General features: G+C 45.2%; 1 protein-coding gene across 8 annotated transcripts in view; it reads left to right on the top strand.

The window, feature by feature from the left end:
- CAB39 (calcium binding protein 39) overlaps nt 1-23,038 on the top strand; it is a 197,586-nt gene that overhangs the window by 79,105 nt on the left and 95,443 nt on the right. For 3 of the 8 annotated variants that reach the window (XM_078668131.1, XM_078668132.1, XM_078668130.1), the window contains 2 exons: nt 2,115-2,318; nt 7,734-7,898. In XM_078668131.1, coding sequence (XP_078524257.1) covers nt 2,115-2,318; nt 7,734-7,898 — 369 coding nt within the window. Of the gene's footprint in view, nt 1-2,114; nt 2,427-7,733; nt 7,899-23,038 lie in introns of all 8 variants that reach the window. The other 5 variants (XM_078668134.1, XM_078668135.1, XM_078668133.1 and 2 more) reach the window with 2 other exon arrangements.

The following is a 23,038-nucleotide window of genomic DNA, read 5'->3' as shown; positions in this document are numbered from 1 at the left end:
TCGTGCACAGTCAGTACCAATTCCACTGCACTAAGTGATCTACACCCACTGCGGAGTTGTTTTTAAGCATTCACACCATCCTGCTGTGATCCCTTGACCCGAGAAAGTGTGAAAGTACAAGTTGCCTCAAATCGGACTGCAAATCAGACCGCATCTTATCAGCACCTTTATCAAGCACACAAAATGGCGACCATTATATGAAAAAGCAATACTCTTGGCTTCACTGACACCAAAGTGTGCCAAATAACAAACGTATGCAGCGTGTCAATGCGCAATTATACCAGCGATCTCAGTGTCTCTATTTTGCAAAGTCATCCTGTATCCTGGGCACCCCCAAACTTTTTGCTGACTGATGCTGGTGGTAACTGATTTTGACCAACCCTGTGCTCTGCCTAACCAGGCCCAGTGCTAAGCTGGAAGGAACACATTAGAATACAATTAAAACACCTAACATACACCAGGGTGCTCCATGGTATGATGGGGCACCCCTGTAATTGGCATGACCTACCCCATCAGCCCCTTGTATATAATAGGTCAGCGGATTGAAACTACCTAGAAGTCCCCAGTACCCTGGCGCATGGCAGTTTAGAGGCCAGCAGCTTTTTCTGCACTTGCATGTGTGCACTGCTGAAGCCTGAGTTCAGTTTAAAAACAGCCCTGGGTGCCAGGACTGCTTTTAAAAAGTAAATTATGCCTAAGGCACCCTGTTTTCCGTTTTTTTACTGATTTTTACAGATAAAGACAGACCGAAAACAATTTATTTTTCTGCCTGTATTTAATCTAAATATGGATAAAAACTGGAATTCACTTGTTTTTCAGTGATTCTAAATAACAACCAGGCCAATAGCTGTGCAGACTGAGAGGTAAAGAGAATACAAAATAGACATTTTAGTAATGAGGTTCAAATTGGAGCAGATATGCTCATGGTTGATACTAAGATTTCCATGTTTTCATATACTTTTATTTATTTATCGTTGGTGGGTGTTCATAACATTGAATCCTGTCAGGCATTCACCTTAGAGCATACATTTATCAGCTAAATAAATGTGGAAATATACCAAGTTCAGCTATACTTTTTTCAGAACACCCATATTAAATATGGATAAATACAGATAAAATTGACAAAAAATAAAAATGGATAAATAGACGGAAATACCCAAAAAATAAATACCATAACACCGGGAGCCCTAATTATGCCCAAACTCTTCAAGTCTGTTCATGTCCATTTCAGTAATAACATCTCATGAACAAATTGTCCTGTTATGTAACCACATGAGTTGTTACATTATTCCATAAGACTTACTGTGCTGCTTAGTTCTATAGTGTTTGTTCGGTTAAACTGCTGTCTGTTACAGTGAAGCCTGACTTTGCCTTGCTTTTTCACAACGTCTGTCCAATGTGCTTAGAGATTGTCCCATTTGTGGAGAATTAGAGCAATGAAACATTACCAGTATCATTTGCCAAAGATGTAGCGATAGCCTCAGTATACTAATCTTAAACTACTTCCAAAGTATGTATCCCATCCAAACATCCTAAAATTTTCCTAGTTGGAGGAGCTAAGTGCATCACCAGATTTCTTCTTGAGAGGAGGTACGAAAGGCCTTTCCTGATGTTGCAAGTGGCACCATCAGCTACCAAACACAAGAAGAGGATTGTTTCTCGATTTGAATGTGGCATACTCTCGAAAGCTTTGAGGGATGCACTTTATGGATTCGAGGGCTGAGGACACGCCACGTCTCGCAACACATCTCACTATATATCCTTCTAAGGATCAGCCATAGTATGAATGTGCATCGAGATGCAGCAGTTCAAAGAGCTAGAGTCGGGGCCACATAATTGAGCTTTTCGCACACTGCACCTTGTCCTTTCTGAGCAATAGTTTGTAGTATGAGAGCAATGGAAGTAAAAATATCCGATCTAGTGGTAAGTATTTTTTTTTCTTCAGTTTTACATTCTTTGTGTAATATCTCATGCAGTATTATATAATTTTCTAGATCTCTACGGTTTTAATAAACAGTGACAATACATAGCCTGCTTTTTGCCAAATTATTTTATAAGTATTTTGTTTTAAATAACTTCATGTTCTTGCTTTAATCTTTGCTGTTTTCTTACAGTCCAGAGGAATTTTATCTTACACCCAAAGCTATCCCGTCTTACAAAACAGTCCCTTGGTTCCAAGACATAATTATACTCATACCACATACTCTGATGATATGCAGATCGGCAATAAAAACAAGGATTCTAAGAAAATGCCATGGTCTAAGAGACACTCTTTTGTTGCTGGCAAGGAGAAGATGGACCGCACAGCTGTTTTAACAGTTAATATTTGTCTCATCCAGCTTTTGTTCTAGGGAAACCTGGTGGTGGAAAACACCTTTCTGATGGAGTTACTAACCCCAAATAAGTTCCTTCAACTAACACCACATGTAGGTTTTTTCCCAGCAACTATTTTGAATCCTTCTTACTCCCATTTAGAGCTTCCTGAGATATTACATAATATATTAGTAAATGTGTTAAAGCAGTCAGTTGAACCCTTTCTCTTCGTCTTCAAACTCTCTCATGGTGGTTGAACACATGAATTGTGTTAATGTTAGTGGCTTTTTACCTCGTCTAAATGTATCTAATCAAATTGCTTTTCTGAAATCAAAATCACATTTTATGTAAGAGAATTGGTATGTTTCCCACAAAAGCATCCATGGCCATTGCTTGATAATGTTGATGATTCTGATTTCTTTGAAAATTGACCTTGACATTATATGGATAATTCTCTTTTTTTTTTTTTTGTCGGTGGGGCTGAGACAGGGAGGGTTTATAATAAAAAAAAGTTTGATACTTTTCTAAAGAACTGTTTGTTCTCCTATGTTTTCTAAATACAGTACTGTTAGTGAGCCGCGTTTACCTTTTGTTTATCCTACATATTGCGTTTTTAGTGAGCTGGTGTAGCTTAGTCACTTACAGATTTGCATGCTTCACAAAAGGCCCAGCAGGAAAAGACGAATGAAGAAGTATCACTGTTGGGCGAATGAACAATAGGGAAAAAGATCAGTAATGTGTGGATGAAGAGAAGGCAGGGCGGTATAGTAGGAGCCTCTGTCATTCAAGCAGGTGTACTACTATAACAGATCATGCAAAGCCATGGAATGGCATTTGACTAAAATACAGTATGCACCAGTGGTTCAATTCAACCTATCAGCCTTCTGTTATTTACTCATGCGCGGTATACAAGTTTTGGCTGCCTTGAAACTTGCAAACAACTACTGTGATGTACGTTTTTTCAATTTAGAAATTCACATAAAGTGGTGCATCATGGACTTGTGGATGAGCTTCCAAAGCTGTGTTCTTTGCACCCAAGTTCCTGACCATAGTTTGTGGCGCAGATATTCACTTACATTGTCCCTTAAATGCCTTAGGGCCTCCACCGCTCCCTGTATGTACCCTTTACTGTTTCCACTGCTGTCCGCACCGAATACTATCATTCTTAATCCGTTCTCCTGTCAGTCATGCTCAATTTGCTTGCCCACTTTTCTTCTTTGTATTCAAGTGCCAGTCTTTTCCCGTTTGTCATTTACTGTTCTCCTTTCGTATTTAGTTTGTCAGTTGGTGCTGCATAGAACATCAATATACACCCTCTGTACATTCTCCTAATTTTGTAAAAGCACAGGCAGTTCATTATTTCAGTACCTTACATCTCTGATTTCAACTTGAGGGATTCTGAGAGTGTAGGAGGGGGTGGGGCGACACCTTTTTTTCATGTTCTAATTTAGTTCCTGGGACGTTAATCCACTACACACACCACAACTCCTGCCACTTGCTATGATCAGGACACAAGTTTTGCAGTGGAAGCGGAAAAATTATATCTACCAAGCGAAACATGGCAGTCGGTGTGAGTTATGGTGTGAATTACATTCCATAACTGGCTAATTTCGAGGCTTTTGTGTTAGCTGAATTCTGATTAACTACTTTGTTTTAAGGGAATATAAATGCATCTCGGCCCTAGGGTATTGGCATCTTCTGTTTTTGGGTGTGTGTGTACTCCTATTTTAACTGCCTAATGTTCGTTTCCATTTTAGTAATATTGTGTTGCTCTTTGAATTTGTAGAACTTAACAAACCTTGTTTTACTGTGCTATACTTTTTCTTTGTTTCTAACGTCCAGAACCCCCAAAAGTAAGGCTTTGCAAGCAGTACAGAAGAAAATGACAGTGCCCACTTTGGATAGTGCCCTCTTTGGATAGTGCCCTATAACCACTGACTGCTGTAGGGGACTGTATGACTCTTGACTCTCAGCATTGCATTTTTTTAAAAATAACTTTATGGGTGGCACATAGTGCGAAGGTTGCAAAGTTAAAAAAAATTCTAGTAGGCTTCACAGCACATGGCAAACATTACTGCCTTTGATAAGTGTAGTGGTATTGCTTGGCAGTGACTCTTTCTGAAGAACCCATCTCCCAGGAAAATCCTGAAGTTTGAGCTCCAGTTCTGTATTACCCCGATGGCTGCTTTCTCCAGCAGATCAAACCTGCTGGGAATATGAGAGACTGCATGTGCAGTCAGATTCTCTGCTGCAGGATATCTAGCATGGAACAGAAAATTGTCACTTCTGTTAACGAGCCAGTGCTCAATGTGCACCACTGTTAAAGTTGTACAAACAAATTGCACTCGACTATGCTGCTGAATTTAATAACTTGTACACCCTTGCCAGGACCCATAAAACGACCTTCTGTCTTCTGTGGTTATGGTGGCAGGACACTAGAGTGTCCCCAAGACAAAGAAAAATTCCCTTTGGGATTCCTCAATAGCATACCAGTATACTCAAGTCTCTCTCACACTTCACTCCTGTACAAACCATAGCAATCGCCAAGGGATAGTATATAAATGTTTTATTTGCTAAATAAATGCCCAATAAAGATCAGTATTTGTGTATATAAAAAAAGATATGTCAGTGCAAAGCATTAAATCACAAATCCACATTCATATAGTAAATGCAATCTCATATTTTTTTTAAAACTCCTTGCTGTAAAGCACATTAAACAAGTCAATTTCTAGCAGTTGTCCAATTTAATCAGCATTAATTTCCAAGTCACAGTTAAAAAGCATATTATATGCATACAAACATGTAAAATAACATCACAAAAAAAATAAGACCAATTAATAAAACATGACCAAAAGCAACGCGTTTTGGTGGCAGTAACTGGTCCAAACCACCTTCTTCAGGCTTTCATAAAAACGTGTCCGGAAATCCTAACATCTATATTGAGAAAAATAATATATATCTGTATGGATCTGACACTTATTAAAACAAAAAAAATACACACTCTCACAACATCCCCCATCAATAAAACACCCATATACTGTACCAATGGCATTGCTGATATACCCGTGAACCTATGCACACATTCATCAATCTCATCTCTATATCCAAATTTACATATTAGCATTCATATTGTGAAGAAATATCCACTTATAGTTAGGAGATGAACAACATATATGTCCCGTAACCTGCCGTTTTTCTTAGAGTAATGGATGACTGATTTGATATAACAGGCCATTCTCATCCCATTCCCCCAAGGCAAAATTTATAAAGACCCACTGGAGTGTAACAGAGATGTGTTCTTAGTTCCCCAATTAAGGGCACCATCACCCGTACTAACAAATTCCAGCTCCCCAGACAGGACTGGATCCAGATTAAGGATGTTTACCTCTGAGCCTCACCATTTCCTCCTAGCCTCTTCCAACCCAGATCTCTGCTCCTATCACTCCATAAGCAAGGAAGGCAGTAGAGCTGTATCCTTATAAGCCTTCTCAGTACTATCTTTCTTGGGGGCGAGGAAGAAGGAATGCAGGACCTATCCTGGGACACTGCTCCCTTGTCCATGGCTTTACCCTACCCATGCAAAATAGGCCTCTTGGCTCATGCTGGAGATCACTTGTCGAGATTGGAGCTCCTGGATTGTTTAGCTGGAATCTATCCGCTCATGATATTTTAAAATTATTTCCCGCTGTGCATTTCTTTACTGTACATCTATTGCGATCTCCTCAGTTCGAGTGTGTTTATTGGTTTGTTTGTAGAGATTACTCCTGCTTCTTACTTTCAATACCAACTTTCCTGTTCTGTCCAACTGATGACTGTGCAGTAGTAAGCACAATGTGTACTTACCTAGCTCTATGGGCTGCTCTAAATGCAAGATCTTAATTCAAGACACAAAGCATACATGTGTTCAACCACTATGTTTAAGTTTTGTGATAGTCATGTGCAGCTCCAGTCCTTATGGTATACGTAATAATTTTAAGGCAAGCAACAAAATTTAAATATTTTCACTCTCAATCTGTAACTTCAAGTTGCCCATTTGTGGGACATATTACACACATTTAAGTTTTCAAACCATAAGGATGACAGTTGTGCATCTTTTTTTTAATAACCTAATCAACATGACAATTTTAGTGACAGTTTGAAACTGGATACTAAAGTTTTGATTCACCTTTATATTCGATTTATTCTGTTTGAGGTTTTTGGTGAGATAATAAATAAGCTTTTGCCTATTGGAACAAATAGTTGGAAGCAACATTTTATCACTGTTTTTAAAATGTGACATCTCTTTAAGCAGTTTTCTAAGCCGACAGAATAAATCCATGAGAAACAAATATGTAACACTTCGGTACTGTCAAATTAATTTAAAAAGTCATGGCAACTTTTATAAGGCGAAGGCTTGAGTTAAGGAGAAATGTGTCTCCCATAAGCTTCAAAAATATTCTTTGTTTTAAAATTTATTCTTTCTGTAAATGTTCCTTATTAAGTTGACCATTAATTAAGGTTCCAATGAAGATAAGCACTCCAAGTAATTTTGTTAACTGTGTTTTCAGTCTGACTTTAGTGACTTCTTCTTTACCTTTGCAATTGGGGGTGGCCGATCTGTTATGCTGAGAAAAAATCTCGGCTATGTTGTAATTTAAATTGATAAATCTGTCTCGTGAATAACCTGAGCAGGCTTATTTATGTCAAGCATAGCTTTGTGCATTGTCAACACCGTGAGATTTGTATCTTTTATGCATGCACCACGTTGAGAATAAAAGTATTTTATTATCTTAGGTTAATGTGAAAAATGTGGACTAAATGTAATTGCATACATCCAGGTTGCTTTTCCATCCTTGAAGAGCATTTGATGTTTCAGTTATTGACGTTTGAGTCAAACCTGCTCATTTTCCTTATGAAGTTCAGTTTAATAAAACGCTGTAATAAGAACTCTTATTAATGCTGCTTTATAAAAAATCTGCTATAGTTCGTGTGGCAAGATTCTCATTTGCAGATCATCTTTCTTATTGCTAATTTAAACCTCTTAAGAGGTAGGCAAGCCTATTTGTGGCATGCTAGTGTCTGAAAATGTCATTATGTGCTGGGTGTCAGGATTCTGTCTATTACTCTAATGCAGAGACCAGAACCCTGCCATTTTCGTATTAATCAATATGGCTTGTTTGCTCCCCAGATATGTTTATCCGCTGTACAAAACCGTCATAGGGTCTTAAAAAATTCACCTCGCGCTGCTCTTGGAGTCAGGCGCAGACCATTGAAACAGCGGCATAACCGCTTGTTCATTTGATCATGGCCACCACCATTGCAAATGTAAGATGGAACTGGAGGGGAGACCCAATGCTCTGGTGAAATGATTAACAGTAGGCATGGAATTACTCTAATGGCTTCAGTGCATTCTGAATATTAGGTTTGTTCCTCATCCTCAGGCTACTGAAGAGGTATCCAAGAATTTGGTGGCCATGAAAGAGATCCTATATGGCACAAATGAGAAAGAACCACAGACTGAAGCCGTGGCACAGCTCGCTCAAGAACTATACAACAGTGGACTTCTGAGCACATTAGTGTCAGATTTGCAACTAATAGATTTTGAGGTAAGAAACCCAAACAAACAAACTTGTCTGTGTGAATGTTAGTTTCTCCTTTGGCAAAGGCTGCACAAAAGATTTTTATTTTTATTTTGATGGTTTCGAAGCGTCTCTCGTTAGAATATGTCTTAGTTTTGTTTGAGAGATCAAGAAGCTAGTGTAGTGGCATGTTAGTGCATTCACAATGTTCACACTTGGATTTCAAACTGTATATTGATGTAAAAGGTTTCTGAGCAGTGGTGTTCTAAGTTTCCTCACTTTAGCCAATGCTTTATATGAAAACCCGTATTGTCATCCATTGAAAGATAGGTTGTGTCTGTCATCAGTGAGCCACAAGCCAAGACCACAAAACGTTCGTAGCTAGCGACCTTGTTTGAGTAACATGAGCATCTCATCAACCTAAGAATACCAGATTCCATTGGTTGTAGGATAAATCAGTGGTGCACCAACCATAGCCCAGCATTTTAAGCAGTTATGTTTGTAGTGGATCCCAAAACACTTCCTCAACTAAGAAAATCTCTCCGTCATAAACAATTCCCTTTTAGCTCTTTTAGCAAAGTAATACATTACATTAATAACCTACCGGGGAAAGTGTTTTAATGCTACATGGGGTTGCATTTTCATTTTCTCTTATGTTAGGGGAAAATGAAAGGAAAGCGTTTATATAAATGTGTCATGTTTATTTAGATGACTTTTGTCAAAGAGCCAAGAGCTCCCCCAAACACACCATTTGAGAATCTAAAAAAACTAATGGATGTAATGTAATAATTCATCTTTGGAGTTGCTAGTGTTTAGATTAGGAGGGGATCTGTCTTAACAATTCAGCCGGGACAGTTCCTATTGGAGCAAGACTGAGGCTGATTTACATATGGCTGTTTTCTGCCTGATGTGACAAGACCGTCAAAAAAAGCGCACTGGGACGCGGCCTGAATTAATTACCAGTGACTGAGCTTAATTTAAGTATTCCTCCCTTCACCTTTTTGTATTCTTCAACCCTACCATTTCCTGCAGGGGCGGTAAATCCCTGAGTGTGGTTTTGCGATCTGATGAAGGAAGTTGAAATTCATCGTGCTCCAATTCTGTTGGCCCTTTAGTGGAGGACATTATATTTATGAAGATACCAGTAAAGAAAAACTGGTGTTACAGTTCTGTGTTGTGTGATTTACCCTTTTATTAATAAAAGTTAAGTGGTTATCAGAATGTTGTGAATATCTGTAAACTGGACTATTGGTGAGCCAGCCTTGGACATCCGAGTTATGGAAAAATGCCAATTCTTTTTGAACTGTCCAAGCAACATCTTTAAAAATGCTTTTGAGACCAGGCCTAGATCATTTGATTTTTAAAGGCCTTCTCTAATTCATTGATGAAATAGTATGGGGGAAACAGGAGTAGCCTCACAAATCATTACACAGATATGGGAACAGAACGATGCTGGGACAGTTTACCTACAGTAAATATTCTTTGGGGATTAACTGTTGTTAAAAGGCTGTCGGTCAGTGAGATAGTTTAATGGCACGGGCATTTTTATTATCACTGTGGTAGCATAGAACGGCGTGTTTTGAAATTATCGATATTCCCCAGATGAAGGCAAGTGGGCCGAAATGCATTGTAACAACAAATAAGGTCAATCTGGGAATGATGCATTTTGGGAACGAAGTTTACTCATGAAACAAGAGTATTGTGAATAAAACAATACAAATTGAAATGACCTTTTGAAAAGAACTTTTGGAGAAGTGTGTTTATTTGAAAGTGGGAAAGCTTCGCATCGAGCACCTTAACCTGTGCCTGGGAGACATACCCCATGAGTATGGGGATGCTACCACAGTGATATACAACAACGCTCCAGCTCAGGGAGCGATACCCAGGAGCACTGTACTCGCAAAATATTCACAGCAAACACTAGTAGTGCACGTTCTATCACAGAACAGGCATTATCATCCCATAAGTTGATGGTTATTCTAGAATGCAGAGAAAGGAAGTCAATAAAACACCTAGGTGACTCTCCTGAAGGCGATACTCTTACGAATCTGGATATCCAGTATGAACACATTGAAAGAAAATCAGCTCATTATCTGCTGAAACCAGACCCGGCTCTCATTTGGTAAGGTGCATTTGAGACACTTTCCAAGTTGGGCAACATAGTGTCAGCTTGGAGGCCAGCAGTCTAGTCTTTTTCCATGTTCAAAACGTCATACCTTCGTGCTTGCATATACTGTAATCTCTCTTTTTTTTTTAAAATCTTTTTATTGAACATCTTAATAGAACAGAGCAGGTAGTTATACCACAGGAGTTATACATAAGTACAGCAAATGTACACCATGTAATTCAGCCCATCCTCCCTCTAACTGATATTAAAATACATAGGCTGTCTAGTGGAGATCAGAGTTCACATGATTGGCAGTTTCGACCCTCAAGTAATCATTATGGGCACAGCACATGATCTTCTCCCCTAACCTCTACTTTTGTTAATCACCCTCTTTGCTACCATTCATCAGTTCGTATCTCTCTTCCAGTCTCTGAGGCTCGGTGGGAACGCAACCCCCCACAGACTGGCTGTAGGAGAGTAGGGTCTGCAATCCTATGATCACCCAGATTTTTGCTTTTTGCTTCACTGGTTTACGACTTTCCCTGGCTGTGGGCCTGCTAATCAGACCCACAGCCTAGCTGTTCTCTCTATTCCAAATTGTACCCAGGTACTGAATTGGCACTGGGCCCTTTCCAAGTCCCTGTACCCAGGGCTGAGGTGTACCCAGAAGTCTCTCAGGGGCTGCAGCATGTATTATGCCACCCCTGGACTGACTAACCAAACAGACACAACTGGCTGCTTGACAGCTGGGGGCAAGGTGGTGTACTCACCCTTTGCTTTAGATATAGTATCCCTATATCTAAACCTAAATGGACACACAGATCTCCTATCAGTCACTCCTATGGCAGGCCTTAACAATCCTGAAGGCAGAGTGCTTGGAATCGTGTGAGATGGTGCTCTGGCATGAGCTGGGCCTGTCTGCGGCTTTCGGGATCCATCCCTTAGCCGTTTCCATGATATCGCATACCATATACTCTTAAGTGCATTATAATCCTCGCGGTTATATGCCAACTCTGGTATCGCTTTATCAAAACATGTCGAGTAAGGTGTCATACGAATTGGAATACTAACTGTGAGAAGTTGGCCTGATGTGCAGTGGTCACTATTCTAGTGATCACTATATATCAGTCCAAACAACCCTTATTGATGATTGGTTGTAAGTCAACCTTATAGACCAGCTATCCTAGTAGCATGGATACGAGCAGTCTAAGGCTAAGACTCTAGAGGGCGTGTTAAGCCAGCTGTTTTACCATCACATTACCCCTTGAACACCCAGTGAAAGGACACCACACAAGTGTTATGAAAATAAACAATGTATTTATTAGAATCACAACAACCCTGTACTCTTTATGAGGACAGGGTGCTAAGCACACAACAAAACTCTTATGAAAATACTTAAGTTAGCACGTTATACACAAATGCCCGAGGGGCACGAAAAACCATATACTCTAAAGGTGGAATGCGAAATTACTAGCAGGTAAGTACAGTACTAATAGGCTTTGGGATCGCTAGGACTTGACTAGGGAATCGTTAGATTACTTCTAGGAGACCTAGGGGACTCGGGTGCAGAGTGTGCACTCTCACGCGGGATGCGGGACAAAGTCTATGGGAGCTAGTAAAGGCAAAGTTAGTGTTCACGGGCGAACCCGACCTGGTAGGAAGAAAACGACAGTGGATCCTGACCCTAGGATAGTGAGGCTATGCTGGGACACCGAAGTGCCGAAGTTACCTAGCCCAGGGGCTGCAGCTGCATAGGTCTGAAAAGACGTCGGGAATCTCGTTGCCGGACCAGGAGCCTGGAAGAAGGAAGTTGCTGGCAGGCGACCAGTGAAGAAAAGTTCGATGGATCCAAGCCTGGATCAAGGAAGAAGAAAACCTGAAAGCAGAGGGGACCAAGTTCTTGAATCACTAGCCAGTGATTAAGTGGGCACCAGGATGGCACCGGGCGAAGTCACCGCAGTCAGGTGAGTGGGCGCTGCTGGGCTCTGCAGTCTCTCGGACCAGGAGGCGTTGTCGGCGACCAGGATGGAGGTGCGAGCTGTCCCACGAAGGTTCTTGCTGTCGACGTCGCTGGACCCAGGATTGGGCAACAAGCCTTGGCAAATGCAAGGCCCACGCGGTGGACCTAAAATGGCGTCTTTAGCCGGACCAGGAGGGTCCAGGGTACTTCTCCGATGGAGGGAAGCAAGGGCCAGTCTGGAGCAACCAGACCAGCAGCAGTGTTGTCGTCGGGCGTCGTTCAGAAGGCCACAAGCCAGCGGGCTAGTAGCCAAACAACGCGGTGAGCAGCAAAAAGCAGAAGGGCCCCACGCAGATCGTGGAGATGCTGGGAGGCTGCACTTCGGTGCTGGAGCTGCTCAGGGTCGGGGCTTCTCGGACCCCAAAGCACTCACCAGGAAATTACTCGGCGGGCTTTCTGTGCAGAAGTCGTGCAGTCTTGAAGATGGCCGGTCCCTCGAGGTCTCGTCACACCCACGAATCTCAGCGTGACTGATGATGTAGGTAAAGGTCAGAGGTGCCAGGGAAGCCGGTTCTCGTCGAGCTGGGCAGTCTTGATCCGGAGGAGAGACTTGCAGCAGACCGCAGTGTTCTTAAGATGGTGCCTGCGGATGCAGGGTGACTACTCCTTAGTCACAAGGGAGAAATCTTAGGAAGAAGTCTTGAGTTCCTTTCGTGGAAAGTAGTTTCAGGATTCAAAGATGATCTGATTTGGAAGGGGGCCAGTCTCTACCTTTATCCTGTAAAAAGGGGCTGGCACGCGACTAGGTCCTGCCCTATGGGTGGGACCAGGAGGGGGGTGGTTACACCCACTTCCTTGGCGGGCTTTTCCCCAGCACAGGGTCTGGAGTGACCCTGGAACTGGTTCCAGCCAGCCTATGCACAGTGAGCACCGGGGTGCCACGTGCAGTCACCTTCCTCTAAAGCCCTGCCTACCTACAATACACAAAACCCTGTCTGGGACGGTGCTGGCACCGCCCCTGGCAGGAAACCCTTTGTCCTTATCTCCTGCTCTGGGAGGACTCCCAGCAGCAGGAGGGCAGACTTGTGTCTCGGTGGCAGCATCCATTTTGTGGATGCTAAGGCTCTGTCTGACTTTTAACCGGGTTATAGGTTACAGGCATGTCGTGTCCCTCTAGAAGGGTGGAATGCTAACCCCGTCGCCAGAATTGGCGAGGGGTTAGTATTCCAATTCGTATGACACCTTACTCGACATGTTTTGATAAAGCGATACCAGAGTTGGCACATAACCGCGAGGATTATAATGCACTTAAGAGTATATGGTATGCGATATCATGGAAACGGCTAAGGGATGGATCCCGAAAGCCGCAGACAGGCTCAGCTCATGCCAGAGCACCATCTCACACGATTCCAAGCACTCTGCCTTCAGGATTGTTAAGGCCTGCCATAGGAGTGACTGATAGGAGATCTGTGTGTCCATTTTAGGGTTAGATATAGGTATACTATATCTAAAGCAAAGGGTGAGTACACCACCTTGCCCCAGCTGTCGTGCAGCCAGTTGTGTCAGTTTTAGTTAGTCAATCCAGGGGTGGCATAATACATGCTTCAGCCCCTGGGAGACTTCTGGGTGCACCTCAGCCCTGGGTACAGGGACTTGGAGAGGGCCCAGTGCCAATTCAGTACCTAAGTACAATTTGGATAGAGAGAACAGCTAGGCTGTGGGTCTGATTAGCAGGCCCACAGCCAGGGAAAGTCGTAAACCAGTGCAGCAAAAAGCAAAAATCTGGGTGATCATAGGATTGCAGACCCTACTCTCCTACATGACCCCCCCCCAAACTTTGGGACAATAAACTAACCTTGACCAGGTGAGTCTTCTTGCTCTAAGTGGAAATACCTGGAGAGCCCATCAGCATTGCTGTGATCAGTCCCAGGTCTATGCTCCACTGTAAAATCCATCCCCTGTAGGGAAATGGACCACCTAAGCAGTTTGGGGTTTTCACCCTTCATCTGATTTAGCCACAAGAGGGGCTTATGGTCTGTCTGAATGGTGAAGTGAGTGCCAAACAAGTAGGCCCTCAGCTTCTTCAGGGCCCAGACCACAGCAAAGGCCTCCCTCTCAATAGCTGACCAATTTTTCTCTCTGGGTGTCAACCTCCTACTAATGAAAGCAATAGGCTGATCATTACCATCAAAATTCAGTTGAGACAGAACAGCTCCCACACCCAACTCAGAAGCATCTGTTTGGACAATGAATGGCTTGGAGTAATCTGGACTCTTGAGGATAGGTGCTGTGCACATGGCCTGCTTTAGGTCATTGAATGCTTTCTGACAGCTTGCTGTCCACTGAACTTTCTTTGGCATCATCTTTTTGCTTGTCAGGTCATTAAGGGGGGTCACTATGGACCCATAATTTCTGACAAACTTCCTATAGTACCCAGTCAGGCCCAAGAAAGCTCGAACCTGAGTCTGGGTGATTGGAGGAGTCCAGTCCTTGATGGCCTGTATCTTACTCTCCAGTGGCTGAACCTGGCCTCCACCTACAAGGTGGCCCAGGTATACAACCTGTGACTGCCCTATCTGGCACTTTGTGGCCTTGATAGTGAGGCCTGCCTTTTGCAGGGCCTCTAACACTTTCCTCAGGTGGACCAGGTGATCCTCCCAGGTGGAGCTAAAGACAGCAATATCGTCAAGATAAGCTGCACAGAAGTCATCCAGCCCAGTGAGGACTTGATTCACCAACCTTTGGAAGGTGGCAGGTGCATTTTTCTGTCCAAAGGGCATTACCACAAATTGATAATGCCCTCCAGGGGTAGAAAATGCTGTCTTAGGTTTGGCTTCCTCAGCTAACCTGATTTGCCAATACCCAGCTGTCAAATCAAATGTGCTTAAGAAGTTGGCAGAAGCCAATCTATCTATAAGCTCATCTGCTCTTGGTATTGGGTGGGCATCAGTCTTAGTGACTGCATTGAGGCCTCTGTAGTCTACGCAAAACCTCATCTCTCTCTTACCACCCTGGGTGTGAGGCTTTGGCACTAGAACTACTGGGCTAGCCCAAGGGCTATCTGAGGGCTCAATGACTCCCAGTTCCAACATTTTCTGCACTTCAGTTTTTATGCAGTCTCTAACATGATCAGGCTGTCTGTAGATTTTACTCTTGACAGGCAGACTGTCTCCAGTGTCAACATCATGGGTACACCAATCAGTTTGGCTGGGTGTCAGAGAGAACATATGTCGAAAGGATTGCAGAACTTGCCTGCAATCCTGTTGCTGATGTTCAGTGAGGCTGCCACAAAAGACAACACCATCAACTGATCCATCATCAGGATTCTGAGTGAGCAGGTCTGGGAGAGGGTCACTCTCTTCCTCCTGTCCCTCATCTGTGGCCATGAGCAAGCTCATGTCCTTCCTGTCAACATATGCTTTGAGCCTGTTAACATGGAGCACTCTGAGAGGGCTCCTGGGAGTTCCAAGGTCCACCAAGTAGGTAACCTCTCCCTTTTGCTCAATGATGGTGTGGGGCCCAGACCATTTGTCTTTTAGAGCTGCTGGGGCCACTGGCTCCAGCACCCACACCTTCTGTCCTGGCTGGTACACAGTCAGTACAGCCTTTTGGTCATGCCAAGCTTTTTGAAGTTCCTGGCTGGCCTCAAGGTTTTTAGATGCCTTCTCCATATACTCAGCCATCCTGGAGCGGAGACCAAGTACATAGTCCACTATGTTGGTTGCAGGCTTTTTGAGAGGTCTCTCCCATCCTTCCTTCACCAAACACAGGGGTCCTCTTACAGGATGCCCATACAGAAGCTCAAAAGGGCTGTAGCCAACCCCCTTCTGTGGGACCTCTCTGTAAGCAAACAAGAGGCAGGGGATCAGGACATCCCATCTTCTCCTAAGAGGTTCAGGTAGTCCATGAATCATCCCTTTCAGGGTCCTGTTGAATCTCTCAACAAGCCCATTGCATTGTGGATGATAGGGTGTGGTGAACTTGTAGTTCACACCACACTCTTTCCACATGGCAGTCAGATATCCTGACATGAAGTTTGTACCTCTGTCAGAAACGACCTCCTTAGGGAAACCCACTCTGGAGAACACTCCAACTAGGGCTCTTGCCACTACAGGGGCTGTAGTGGTCCTAAGGGGAATAGCCTCAGGATACCTGGTGGCATGGTCCACCACCACCAGTATAAACTTGTGTCCTGATGCTGTCTGGGGTTCCATTGGACCAACAATGTCAATCCCCACTCTTTCAAAGGGAACCCCCACCACAGGTAGTGGTATAAGGGGGGCCTTTGTTGTGCCACCTGACTTACCACTGGCTTGGCAAGTGACACATGAGCGACAAAACTCCTTGGTATTCTCATTCATATGGGGCCAGTGAAAGTGTGAGACAAGCCTGTCCCAAGTCTTTGTCTGACCTAAATGACCTGCAAGGGGAATCTCATGGGCCAAGGTGAGAAGGAAACCTCTCAGAGACAAGGGGATGACCAGCCTCCTGGTTGCACCAGGCTTGGGGTCTCTTGACTCAGAGTACAGGAGTCCATCCTCCCAGTATACCCTGTGGGCACCTGTGGCATTCCCTGCAGCCTCAGCAGCAGCCTGCTGTCTGAGGGGTTCAAGGGAAGGGCAGCTCAACTGTTCCTTCCCCAGGTCTGCTCTGGAGGGTCCCCCTGAGCCCAGAAACTCAACTTGATCAAGTTCAAGCTCTTTAGGCTCAGTTTCCCTCAGCTCTGCTAGATCAGCCTCCTCAGAGACTTGATCCTCAACCTGGGGCAAGGGGGAAGGCAAAGCCTTACCCTTACTGCTCTTCTTCTTGGGAGGTGTCTGGTCCATAATTTCAGGATCCAGCACCTGTTCAGTGGGGCATCTTCTGGCCTGTGACCTAGTCACAGCAAGCACATGTGCTGGCAAGCCTAACATCTCCATGTGAGTCCTCTGCTCCACTTCTGACCATTGTGATGACTCCAAATCATTGCCCAACAAACAATCAACTGGGAGGTCTGAACTGACTACAACTTTCTTTTGTCCCTTCACTCCACCCCAGGAGAAAGCTACAATTGCCACACTATGACTAGTAGTGACATTGCTGGCATTGGTCACCAGGAAATCAGTACCTGGCATGATCTGTCCAGGGTCCACAAAGTTAGGTGTCACCATGGTGACACTGGCACAAGTGTCCCTATAGGCCTGAGCCATTTTGCCATTAATCAAAGGTGTCTGCCTGTATTTGCCCAAAGTATTGGGACTTATTTCAGGGGACATATCCACATCCCCTGTACAGACAAGGACAGCCTGAGTGAGTGTGCCAACTAAGTTGTCAGACCCCTCAGTACCCAAGGTTAACCCAACTAATGCCTTGGGAGTGACACTACCACTACTGACTGTACTAGGGGGTGCAGTTGCTTTAGGAGCTGTAGTGGTAGGAGTTTGTCCTCCTCCTCTTTTGGTGCACTCACTAAACCAGTGAGATTTACTTTTGCAGTACTGGCACCACCTTTTGGACTGGCCTTCTTGAGCCTTCTTCTTCTGGGAAGCCTGACCCCCACCCTCTTTGGTTTGTTGGGGACCTGGTGAAGACTTCTGGTCATTTTGCTCATTCTTGACATTACCCTTCTGGTCTGCTTTCTTCTGACCACCCTGGTTCTGGTTCTGGTTCTGCTTGATCCTTGTCCTGACCCATTTGTCTGCCTTCTTTCCCAATTCTTGGGGAGAGGTCGGATCTGAATCAACAAGGTGCTGGTGCAGCAACTGGTTCTGACAATTGTTCAAAATTTGTTCTCTCATCATTAGATTATACAATCCTGTGTAATCTGTAACCTTGCTACCCAGCAACCAGCCCTCCAAAGCCTTAGTGGCACAATCCACAAAATCAGACCAGTCCTGAGACTGAGTTTTCTGGGTGTCTCTGAACAGCAACCTGTACTGCTCAGTGGTTAAACCAAACCCATCAACCAGTGTATTCTTCAGGACCTGGTAATTGTTAGCATCCTCCACTCTTGTAGTGAGGAGCTTATCTCTACCTTTACCATCAAAGGAGAGCCACAGTATAGCTGCCCACTGACTCTGGGGAATGTTCTGCACAGTGCAGGCCCTCTCCAGAGCAGCCATCCATTTCTGGATGTCATCCCCTTGCTTAAAGGGGGGCACTATTTTAGTCAGGTGTTTAGTATCTAAACCCTTCTCTCTATCTCTTGGGAGATTGCTGCCACCAGTGGGAGCTAGCCCACTCATCTGCTGCTCTCTTGCCAGGGCAAGCTTCTCTTTGGCCAGGGCAATTTCTTCCCTTTCAATCCTCAGTTCAGCTTGTCTCATCCTAGCTTCATGCTCCTTTCTCTGAGGGGAAGTAAACCTCCTCTGTGGAGGATTCCTTCTCCCCTGAGAAGAGGCATTAGAGTGCAGAGATCTATTGGAGTCCCTAGAAAGAGATCTATCTCTCCTAACTCCAAGGTTAGGCCCACTTCGGGTTAGTACTGGGGGGCCCCCAGATCCTAGCCCAAGTAAGTCTAAGTTGGTCCTAGTTAGCCTTCTGACTACCTCAAGACCCTTGTCTACCTCATCCCCAGAGAGTACCTCCTCATCCTCCTCCTCAACTGCTGAATCAGTGTTGGGGAGGTCTGGATCCCCAGAGGTTCCCTCTAAGGCTGGCATGCTCTCATGTAACTGAGAGAGCTTTCTGGCATCATATGTCTCTAAGAGACCTATCAGAAAGGGAAGGGTGGGGTTAGACCCCTGCTTCAGTTTCCTGGAGACACAGAGTTGCCTCATCTCCTGAAAATTGAGAGCTGCATATCTTGAAGTGACCTGTGGAGGGTCAACACTGACCAGGGGAGTCTCAGTAGAGTCCCCCTGAGTCGACATGCTTTTCTAGTGAGGTGTAAGTGGTGCACTTACCTACACTATATGTTTGCCTACTGATCCCTTGCTAGAGTTGTAGTTTAGGGTGTGCTAGGCCCTAGGAGCTACAACAGCTGGTTCAGTAGAACTCAGAGTATTCTAAGCTAAGTTATATGTACCTTTAGTACTTATGTGATCTTTCACAAGATATTCTTAGGATATGTGTGGTAAAACAACAGCAAGCTCAAATCCCAACCGCTGCTCACCAATGTGAGAAGTTGGCCTGATGTGCAGTGGTCACTATTCTAGTGATCACTATATATCAGTCCAAACAACCCTTATTGATGATTGGTTGTAAGTCAACCTTATAGACCAGCTATCCTAGTAGCATGGATACGAGCAGTCTAAGGCTAAGACTCTAGAGGGCGTGTTAAGCCAGCTGTTTTACCATCACATTACCCCTTGAACACCCAGTGAAAGGACACCACACAAGTGTTATGAAAATAAACAATGTATTTATTAGAATCACAACAACCCTGTACTCTTTATGAGGACAGGGTGCTAAGCACACAACAAAACTCTTATGAAAATACTTAAGTTAGCACGTTATACACAAATGCCCGAGGGGCACGAAAAACCATATACTCTAAAGGTGGAATGCGAAATTACTAGCAGGTAAGTACAGTACTAATAGGCTTTGGGATCGCTAGGACTTGACTAGGGAATCGTTAGATTACTTCTAGGAGACCTAGGGGACTCGGGTGCAGAGTGTGCACTCTCACGCGGGATGCGGGACAAAGTCTATGGGAGCTAGTAAAGGCAAAGTTAGTGTTCACGGGCGAACCCGACCTGGTAGGAAGAAAACGACAGTGGATCCTGACCCTAGGATAGTGAGGCTATGCTGGGACACCGAAGTGCCGAAGTTACCTAGCCCAGGGGCTGCAGCTGCATAGGTCTGAAAAGACGTCGGGAATCTCGTTGCCGGACCAGGAGCCTGGAAGAAGGAAGTTGCTGGCAGGCGACCAGTGAAGAAAAGTTCGATGGATCCAAGCCTGGATCAAGGAAGAAGAAAACCTGAAAGCAGAGGGGACCAAGTTCTTGAATCACTAGCCAGTGATTAAGTGGGCACCAGGATGGCACCGGGCGAAGTCACCGCAGTCAGGTGAGTGGGCGCTGCTGGGCTCTGCAGTCTCTCGGACCAGGAGGCGTTGTCGGCGACCAGGATGGAGGTGCGAGCTGTCCCACGAAGGTTCTTGCTGTCGACGTCGCTGGACCCAGGATTGGGCAACAAGCCTTGGCAAATGCAAGGCCCACGCGGTGGACCTAAAATGGCGTCTTTAGCCGGACCAGGAGGGTCCAGGGTACTTCTCCGATGGAGGGAAGCAAGGGCCAGTCTGGAGCAACCAGACCAGCAGCAGTGTTGTCGTCGGGCGTCGTTCAGAAGGCCACAAGCCAGCGGGCTAGTAGCCAAACAACGCGGTGAGCAGCAAAAAGCAGAAGGGCCCCACGCAGATCGTGGAGATGCTGGGAGGCTGCACTTCGGTGCTGGAGCTGCTCAGGGTCGGGGCTTCTCGGACCCCAAAGCACTCACCAGGAAATTACTCGGCGGGCTTTCTGTGCAGAAGTCGTGCAGTCTTGAAGATGGCCGGTCCCTCGAGGTCTCGTCACACCCACGAATCTCAGCGTGACTGATGATGTAGGTAAAGGTCAGAGGTGCCAGGGAAGCCGGTTCTCGTCGAGCTGGGCAGTCTTGATCCGGAGGAGAGACTTGCAGCAGACCGCAGTGTTCTTAAGATGGTGCCTGCGGATGCAGGGTGACTACTCCTTAGTCACAAGGGAGAAATCTTAGGAAGAAGTCTTGAGTTCCTTTCGTGGAAAGTAGTTTCAGGATTCAAAGATGATCTGATTTGGAAGGGGGCCAGTCTCTACCTTTATCCTGTAAAAAGGGGCTGGCACGCGACTAGGTCCTGCTCTATGGGTGGGACCAGGAGGGGGGTGGTTACACCCACTTCCTTGGCGGGCTTTTCCCCAGCACAGGGTCTGGAGTGACCCTGGAACTGGTTCCAGCCAGCCTATGCACAGTGAGCACCGGGGTGCCACGTGCAGTCACCTTCCTCTAAAGCCCTGCCTACCTACAATACACAAAACCCTGTCTGGGACGGTGCTGGCACCGCCCCTGGCAGGAAACCCTTTGTCCTTATCTCCTGCTCTGGGAGGACTCCCAGCAGCAGGAGGGCAGACTTGTGTCTCGGTGGCAGCATCCATTTTGTGGATGCTAAGGCTCTGTCTGACTTTTAACCGGGTTATAGGTTACAGGCATGTCGTGTCCCTCTAGAAGGATGGAATGCTAACCCCGTCGCCAGAATTGGCGAGGGGTTAGTATTCCAATTCGTATGACACCTTACTCGACATGTTTTGATAAAGCGATACCAGAGTTGGCACATAACCGCGAGGATTATAATGCACTTAAGAGTATATGGTATGCGATATCATGGAAACGGCTAAGGGATGGATCCCGAAAGCCGCAGACAGGCTCAGCTCATGCCAGAGCACCATCTCACACGATTCCAAGCACTCTGCCTTCAGGATTGTTAAGGCCTGCCATAGGAGTGACTGATAGGAGATCTGTGTGTCCATTTTAGGGTTAGATATAGGTATACTATATCTAAAGCAAAGGGTGAGTACACCACCTTGCCCCAGCTGTCGTGCAGCCAGTTGTGTCAGTTTTAGTTAGTCAATCCAGGGGTGGCATAATACATGCTTCAGCCCCTGGGAGACTTCTGGGTGCACCTCAGCCCTGGGTACAGGGACTTGGAGAGGGCCCAGTGCCAATTCAGTACCTAAGTACAATTTGGATAGAGAGAACAGCTAGGCTGTGGGTCTGATTAGCAGGCCCACAGCCAGGGAAAGTCGTAAACCAGTGCAGCAAAAAGCAAAAATCTGGGTGATCATAGGATTGCAGACCCTACTCTCCTACACTAACCCCTCGCCAATTCTGGCGACGGGGTTAGCATTCCACCCTTCTAGAGGGACACGACATGTATGTAACCTGTAACCCCGGTTAAAGTCAGACATAGCCTTAGCTCCACAAAATGGATGCTGCCACCGAGACACAAGTCTGCCCTCCTGCTGCTGGGAGTCCTCCCAGAGCAGGAGGCAAGGACAAAGGGTTTCCTGTCAGGGGCGGTGCCAGCACCGTCCCAGACAGGATTTTGTGTATCCTAGGTAGGCAGGGCTTTAGAGGAAGGTGACTGCAAGTGGCACCCCGGTTCTCACTGTGCATAGGCCGGCTGAAACCAGTTCCAGGGGCACTCCAGCCCCTGGCCTGGGGAAAGCCCGCCAAAGGAGAGGGGTGTAACCACCCCCCTCCTAGTTTTAATTGGTTATTCACGTTGGTTAATTCTCTTTTCTCCACCGCCGCTTTGGTGTGGGGATGGGCTTGCCATTCTATTCACTAGATTATGACTATACACAGAGATCCCCTACTACAGAAGGAGTAGTTTCTGTCCTGTAACTCCAGTTCTGTAGTAGGGGTATCTCTGTTATAGTCATAAGCGCCCTCCCTCCTCCCCGGTGGAGAGAGACATATTCCTTATGGAATGCTACAGGTCTGGCGTGTTACGCCTTCGAAAAGAACTGAAACTAAGTTGGACCTGCTATGCATTCTGGGATAAGGTTCTGGAAGATTCTCTTAAAGGCACAGTATCCTGTTTTGAGCCACATAATGGCAGCCTATGGGGCTTGTCTGTCCAGGTTCTTCTCTCTATCATTCCTGAGGGATTTTGCTGGTAAAGCAAGGGAAATCTGTACAGGCTTTTGCTGTTTTGTGGATTTTATGGTGGAATTTCTAGTTGAAGTACTGGACAGTGTAGCCTTTTTAGGCTGCATTATCTGTCTTTAAATTCTCTCTTAAGTGTCTATGCTTTTCTGCATTTTTTGACACTATAAGAGATTATTTTTGATTGCTCCGGGGTCCACGCACATGGGCGGGACTATTCACTAGATTATGACTATAACAGAGATACCCCTACTACAGAACTGGAGTTACAGGACAGAAACTACTCCTTCTAATGTATTTACCTTTGATGAAATGTAGGAAACCTCGGCGGGCAGTAGGCGTTCAGCGAGTCACTCTCGCTGATCGCAAAGAGACAGTTGATTCGTAAACCCCAGCTACAGACCTAAACTATTTCCCAGATCTCGTTTCAAATTCATCGTATGTGTATGTATTATTCTTTCCCTGCACGAAGCATTTTCACCGCTAAACGCCATT

This window comes from Lissotriton helveticus, chromosome 11 (genome assembly GCF_964261635.1).
Source record: "Lissotriton helveticus chromosome 11, aLisHel1.1, whole genome shotgun sequence".
In the NCBI taxonomy this organism is placed as follows: Eukaryota; Metazoa; Chordata; class Amphibia; order Caudata; family Salamandridae; genus Lissotriton; species Lissotriton helveticus.
The sequence above is the reverse complement of the archived record's forward strand: the minus strand, read 5'-3'. Positions and strand labels throughout refer to the sequence as shown.